Genomic DNA, 8,003 nt, shown 5'->3' with positions numbered 1-8,003 from the left:
TCTCAAAAAAAAAAAAAAAAGAAAAGAAAACGTGGCACATACACACCTTGGAATACTACGCAGCCATAAAAAAGGATGAGTTCATGTCCTTTGTAGCAACATGGATGAAGCTAGAAACCATCATTCTGAGCAAACTATCGCAAGGACAGAAAACCAAATACCACATGTTCTTACTCAAAGGTGGAAATTGAACAATGAGATCACTTGGACACCAGGTGAGGAACATCACACACCAGGGCCTGTTATGGGGTTGGGGGAGAGGGGAGGGATAGCATTAGGAGATACACCTAATGTAAATGACAAATTAATGGGTGCAGCACACCAGCATGGCACAAGTATACATATGTAACAAAACTGCATGTTGTGCACATGTACCCTAGAACTTAAAGTATAATAATAAATAAATAAATTTGATAAAGGAAAAAAAGTGCATGGAAGTGCAGTACAAGGAGAAATACAGGAAATGCAATTAAAGAGATTCAGAAAAAGCTCTCCTAGGTGTTGACAGAACCTTAAAGGACTTTTATACTAAATTGACTCCATTTTACAGAAGAGATAAGAATATATACTTACTACAGTTACAGGGTGTTTGCCTCACTTTCCTAAATGTAAATGATGTTCGTAGTCCCCTCTTGCTTAAAGTTAAGTCTCCAACATCACTGGTGATAATTCCACTTTTATGACTCTCAGATGCTTGAACAGTATCAAATTTTCTGCATGTGATTCTAAAAGCAATAGTCAAAAAAATTTACTTAACATTGTATTAAAAATATTTCAGGCCTTTAAAAATGTTAAGTGAATAGAGAAAATCTAGAATAATTTATTACAAATATCTAATGGATTCTCTGAATTGTTAGACATTGCAGAAAACAAAGAAATAAAAGTATTTAAGGAAATTATCTTCAAGACACTAATATTAAAAGAATGTACAACAAATTATTCCAGGGGGAAATAAAATAAACATTTAATTAACACCAATTCTAAAGAAAAAAAAGGACAGCTGATGCCAAGAGGAAACAAATAGATGGTAAATTTAAATTCATTATCAGTAATATATTAAATGTAAAAGTATTAAAACTCCAATTAAAACAAAGATTACTGGACTGGATTTTAAAATTAAAACGACTACATGGTAATTACAAGTTCATAGTTTGGGATTATTACAAATACAGCTTCTGTGAACATTCTTATACACATCATTTTTGGATATATAGTTTTATTACTCTTGGGAAAATACCTAGGAGTCAAATGGGTGGGTTTTAACAGGTAATAAGGAGTGAAATTGGTGGGTCATAAGGTAAGAAACTCCTGGTTCTCCAAGGTAGTTGTACAATGTTACACTGGAACCAGCAACATATGAGAGAGTTCCAGGCTGGTTAACATTTTCACCAACACTTGGTATTTTCTGAGTTTTAAATTTTAGTCATTTTAGTGAGTAGCATGTGGTATGAAATTGCAGTTTTATTATTTATCTAATGACTAATGATGTTATACATCTTTTCATGTGCTTATTAGACATGCATAGATCATTTTTTGATGAAGGATCTGTCCAACACTTTTGCCCAATTCCTTGTTAGATACAGAATGATAAAGACATAGATGTAAGCATAAATACATAGCAGGTATTTTCTCCCCATGTGTGGCTGCCTTCTCATTTTCTCAGTGGTGTCTTTTGATGAGCAGAAGTTTTTAATTTTGATGAAGTTTAATTTTTTTTTTTTTTTTTTTTTTTTTTTTGAGACGGAGTCTCGCTCTGTCACCCAGGCTGGAGTGCAGTGGCGCGATCTCAGCTCACCGCAAGCTCCGCCTCCTGAGTTCATGCCATTCTCCCACCTCAGCCTCCCGAGCAGCTGGGATTACAGGCGCTCACCACATACCCGGCTAATTTTTTGTATTTTTAGTAGAAACGGGGTTTCACCGTATTAGCGAGGATGGTCTCGATCTCCTGTCCTCGTGATCCACCCGACTTGGCCTCCCAAAGTGCTGGGATTACAGGCGTGAGCCACCGCGCCCGGCCTAATTTATTATTTCTTAATAGTAAGTGTGTTATGAAATCTCTCTTTAAAAAAACTTTGGCTACCTCAAGGTTACAAAATAGCTTTTATAAAGTTTCTTTTAGATCATGTTATAGTTTTTGCTTTTGCATTTAAATCTATGATCTACCTCAAATTAGTATTTGTGAATGGTATGAGATAGATTCAGGTTCATTTTATTTCCACATGGATATTCAGTTGTTTCAGCACTATCTGATGAAAAATTTCCTTTCCACATTGAATTACATTGGTATCTTTGGCAAAAATCAACTGACCTTGTATGTGTGGAGTTATCTCTGGACTATATTCTGTCACCCTGATCTGTCTGTCTATCTGTACAACAATACTATTTTGACTATATAGCCACATAGTAAGTCTTTTTTTTTTTTTTTTTTTTTTTTTTTTTTTTTTTGAGACGGAGTCTAGCTCTGTCGCCCAGGCTGGAGTGCAGTGGCGCGATCTCGGCTCACTGCAAGCTCGGCCTCCCGGGTTTATGCCATTCTCCTGCCTCAGCCTCCCGAGTAGCTGGGACTACAGGTGCCCGCCATCTCGCCCGGCTAGTTTTTTGTATTTTTTAGTAGAGACGGGGTTTCACCGTGTAGACCAGGATGGTCTCAATCTCCTGACCTCGTGATCCACCCGTCTCGGCCTCCCAAAGTGCTGGGATTACAGGCTTGAGCCACCGTGCCTGGCCTCCATATAGTAAGTCTTAAAAATCAAGCAGAATAAATCCCCTAACATTGTTTCAAGATTGTTTTGACAATCACATTTCCTTATAAATTTTAGAATCGGTTTGTCAATTTTGACAAAAAAAAAAAAGCCTTCTGGAGTTTTGATTGGAATTACACTGTCTCCATAGATTTGGGGGACAACTGATGTATTAACCATATTAAGTTTCCTAGGGATAGCAATAATTTTCCTAGAATTTTCAGTCTATGTGTGTTACATATCTTTTAAAAACTTATTCCTATGACTCAGATCTTCTTGATTTACTCTAGGCAAGGTTATCTCTCTATGGAAGTAGGCTTCACATTCACAGAGAATGTGCTAATCCTGAAGGATCTCAGCAAACTATATAAAATTGCTATTGTTTACTTAAGTTGTTGATACCTCTTTACTATAATAACAGCCAGGTGATCTAGAAAGAGAAATGTCGACCTAAAATGGATTTGATGCTAAAATGAAAAATATAATGTATTCCAATTCTCAACTTTCATTTTGTCATTGCTATATTTCACTCCATCTGTTGTAAGAAACAGAATTCTCAGGCTAATTGCTTTTTAAACAACACCCCAATAAATTAATTCTGAGTACTGGAAAGGAAATATTTATGAGTCTTGATGCTATTTTAAATAGCATTTTATTTCATCTTCTAAAATTAATTTCTAAATATTGACCTTGTATGCCACTAAATTCACTTATTAGTTCTGGAACTTGTTTTGTAAATTCTCTAGGATTTTCTACATCCACAAGAATGTAATCTACAAATAAAGAATTTTACTCCTTCCTTTCAAATATTTATGATTTTTAATTCTTTTTCTTGACTTCTCATACTGGCTAAGATATCCAATATAACGTTAAATAGAAGAAGTATAAGCGGACATCCCTGACTTGTTCAATATCTTTGGAAAAAACGTTCAATAGAATACCATTAAGTATGATGTCAGCTGTGGGTTTTTCATAAACACCCTTTATTGCACTGAAGAAGTTCCCTTCTTGTCCTAGTTTGCTGGGTTTTTATCATGAATGGGTACTAAATTTTGTCAAATATACTTTTTGCATCAATCAAGATGATTATGCCTTTTCTCCTTTATTCCTTTAATGTGATGAATTACATTGATTTTTGAAATGCTAAACCAACTGTGAAATACTGGTGTAAACTCTGCTAGGTTATATTTTCTTTTTATATATATATTGCAAGATTTGACTTTCTAATGTTCTGTTATGGATTTTCTCATCTCCGTTATGAGAGATGTGGGTTTGTAATTTTCTTTTAGTTAATGTCTTTCACGTGTTTTGATGTCAAGGGTAATTAATGCCAGCCTCATAAAACAAGGTAGGAGAATGGCTCTTTTTAAAAAGCTTGTGCTAAAGGCAATATTTTAGAGGAAAAAAAAAAAGAAAGCAATCACGCCCAGATTTATATATTACTTTTGTTTTAATAGCTAAAATGATTAAAAACTACGGTATTGAACAAAGTCAATATAATATATTTTAGAGGAATAAGTATCTTGAAGCTCTTGTTAGCAAACTAATTCCTCTTTTGAAGAGTAAGTCATTCTCTGTTATGGCTCTTTTAAATCAATTACTTCACTTGCCTAAACTGTAACTTTAGGCAAAGGCCAAGGAGTTCCTAACTGCTTTTCCAACAATCTCAAATGTTTAAGAACAGGTAATGCATGTGTTAAAGTAACGACTTATGTAAACATTGCTAAACATCTTTTCCCCTGCACTCAAATTATAATCAAATTGGGACAATATTCACTAAGAATATAAAAAGAGTTTTATAGATTTAAATAATAGTTCAATATAATATTAGAGACATCTCAAGGTAGAGGAAACAATACAGACTTTAAAAGTTAAGATAAGGAATACATTATTTCAAGTTTATGTAGTCAGGAAAGCTTGATAAATTATGAAGGAAGTAAAAGAGCTATATGTTAACAGATACAGGGCTGGCAAAGGTGTGAAGGTTAGAAGGCACAGTGTAAGTTCAGAGAAAAGGGAGCAAGCAAATTTAGCCATAATATCTTTGGTAAGAGCACAGATTCTGAAACCAGACTGCCTGGCTTCTGATCTTGGCTCTGAGACTTACTGCTTTGTGACTTTGTTACTTAACTTAGTAACTTTGTGACAAGTTACTTAACTTGTTTATGCTCCAATTTCCTTCAAAAATAAGGACAAAACCATGGAACAAACTTCCCACTATGATTGTGTAAATTATATGAGTTGATATATGTGAAGTTTTTAGAACAATTCCTGGCACAAGGAAAATGCTCCAGAAATAAGTTAAAAGGAGCATTCACATAACCTCATGAAATAATGCTTCCTGGGGCCAGTCAGATGGCATAAATAAATGAAACAGGTGAACCTGTTTAGAAATACATGGTTTATCATTAAATACATAGGATTAATCTTCATTTCAAAAAAGCAGTGTTCTGTGCCAATTTTCTTGAAACATACATTCTCATTCGGGCTAAATTCCATCTCCTTTTTTTTTTTTTTTTTGAGACTGAGTCTCGCTCTGTCACCCAGGCTGGAGTGCAGTGATGCGATCTTGGCTGGCTCACTGCAACCTCCGCCTCCTGGCTTCAAGTGATTCTCCTGCCTCAGCCTCCCGAGTAGCTGGGACTACAGGCACATGCCACTATGCCTGGCTAATTTTTGTACTTTTAGTAGAGATGGGGTTTCACCATATTGGCCAGGCTGGTCTCAAACTCCTGACGTTGTGATCTGCCCACCTTGGCCTCCCAAAGTGCTAGGATTACAGGTGTGAGCCACTGCACCCAGCCCTGTCTTCTACTTTTAATACAGACATAAGTTCAAGAAATATTCAATTTTCACTGAATAAGATAAAAACAATAGTACAAGCACAGTGTTAAATGACAACTGATGCTCAGTCTTAGATCAAGGAGTAACAGAAAGGGGTAGCAACTGTAGGGTCTTAGATCAAGGAGTAACAGAAAGGGGTAGCAACTGTAGGGAACTAGAGAAATAGGCCCCCACCTAAAGAATGCTAGTGATACATAGTTTCAGGTACTGCTGCCAAGCAATACTAAGGTTCAGTGTTGTCAGATCTTCTCAATTTTCAAGAGAGGCTGAAAATTCAAATTTTATGTGAAAACTCCTAATTTTATATGTAGAAAACTGAAAAAAATAAACTGCCACCATGTGGACAACTATTGCATCAGCCAAACAGAAAATACCTGACTATTAAGTGTACCCCTGTGTTGCCGGTCTTCCACCTTTGATTTAAGGTGTGACGGCTAGAATAGTAAATTTGAACTTGAACAAATTAAAGTTAGATTGAGGTATCTGGAATTAAAATTACAGGGCAGTGTTAACTTTTTTCAATCCATGTCCCTCTACAATGCTTTCTAGTGCTTTTGTTTTTCAGCATAGAAATCAAAAAGTTTTATCAAGTTTTATCAAGTCAATACACTTACCATGTTTTAAGTATATTAAATATGTTTTTCCAATCTATTCTCCTTTCCACCCAAAGATTCTGATAAACATGTCAATGGTTGGTATATCATTTATCTCTCTCTCTCTCTCTCTTTCTTGCCTCTGGTCTCTTTGCCTCCCTCCCTCACTCTCTCCCCCATTTCCCCATTTCCCCATCTCTCTCTCTTCCTAACACACACACACACACACACACACACACACACACACACACACAGTGACGTTACAGGCAATGTGTATCAATGGCAGGCACAAAAATAATACTCAGTTTTTTTTTCCCTAAAAATACTGTAGAGAATTCTGATTCCAGAGCAAAGATTAAAAATAAATATTACCTATAATCTAACTTTCCAGAGACAACTCTATCAACATTTAATAGCACAACATGCTTTCAGTAAGACAATAATGTGATCAAATGTTGTTTTAGGAAAAATAACCTGTACCATTACCAGAATAGATTAAAATATTTTCACAATATATACATGAAAAGTAATTTCTAACTTTATATTTGCTGTTGTTATAATATTACCCTTAAGAAGTTTAAACATTAGTGATAGCAAAAATGCTTGAACCCAGAAAAGAAAATGTCATCATTCTCAGAATTCTAAGAAGACCTGAAATTAACGGATCACATCATCATTTTTTGTTTTCATTTTAAGTGCAAATATTTTAATGGCCATGAAAAAAAAAATCACATAAATTTAAGCCCCAGTGCACAAAATCAGGTCATCATTTTTTAATGGCTCACATTTAGGACAGGTTATAAAATCATTTACATGTTCATTTCCTTGAATTTTTATAAAAATATGTCAGCTAAAAGCTCCAAAGCAGAACACAGTTAATAAGTACAGAACTCAGCAGTATTTTAAGGGACAAAATATGTAAATTTCAGCAGTGTAATGGTCTCTCCTCAAAAGGTTAAAGATGTATCCCTAACAGAAGCACATACTCATTTCTTTAGATTTTGATTACATCAAACAAACGCAAATTGCAGGGCATTCTACAACACAATTGGCCTCCTTAAAAGAGTCAATGTCATTAAGAGCAAAGAAAAGTTGAGAAACTGTTTCAAATAAAAGACTAAACAGAATTAACAAGATTTAAACATAACATGGGATCACAGACCGAATCCTGGATCAGAAAGAATGCTTAAAGCACTATAACATACAACTAGCAATATTTGAATATGGATTGTATAAGAGTATAATCAGAGTATTTTATCAATGTTGAATTTCCTGAATTTGAGCACTGCACTGTGGTTTTATAGAACAGAGGTTGGCCAACTTTTTCTGTAAAGGGCCAGAGAGTGAATATTTTAGGCACTGAGGGCCACATATAGTCTCTGTCAAACATTCTTCATTGTTTTTTTGTTTTACAGCCTTTAAAATGTAAAACCATTCATAGCTCAAGAGCTGTACAAAAACAGCCTGAGAGCTGAATGTGGCCCACTAGCCATAGCTTGCCAATCCCTGACATACACAATGTCCTTGTTCTTAGGAAATACACAATGAAGCATGGAAGAGTAAGCCATGATGTCTATAACTTACTCTAAAATGATTCAGTAAAAATAATAATGATAACATATGTGAGAGAGAAATAAAAAATGTCCCAAATATTCAAAATTAGTAAATGCAGGTGAAAGGCGAAGGGAGTTCACTATACTATGCTTGCAAGTTTGCTATAAATTAAAATTTTTTTCCAAGTGAAAAGGTAATGTTTAACAAAAACAAAACTAGACAGATGCCCCTAGGAGTTCTGAACCCAGAAGTCTCAATCTGCAGGCACAGG

The 8,003-nt window shown here is 35.0% G+C and overlaps 1 protein-coding gene across 5 annotated transcripts in view; it reads right to left on the bottom strand.

Annotated features, from left to right (window-relative positions):
• ALKBH8 (alkB homolog 8, tRNA methyltransferase) overlaps positions 1-8,003 on the bottom strand; it is a 68,932-nt gene that overhangs the window by 26,704 nt on the left and 34,225 nt on the right. For all 5 annotated transcript variants that reach the window (XM_017855274.1, XM_017855277.1, XM_017855275.1 and 2 more), the window contains one exon: positions 574-725. In XM_017855274.1, the coding sequence (XP_017710763.1) occupies positions 574-725 (152 nt within the window). The remainder of the gene's footprint in view (positions 1-573; positions 726-8,003) is intronic.

This window comes from Rhinopithecus bieti, unplaced genomic scaffold (assembly GCF_001698545.2).
Source record: "Rhinopithecus bieti isolate Rb0 unplaced genomic scaffold, ASM169854v2 scaffold_39705, whole genome shotgun sequence".
Taxonomy (NCBI): domain Eukaryota; kingdom Metazoa; phylum Chordata; class Mammalia; order Primates; family Cercopithecidae; genus Rhinopithecus; species Rhinopithecus bieti.
Note: the sequence above shows the minus strand (reverse complement) of the source record. Positions and strands in the feature narration are given on the sequence as shown.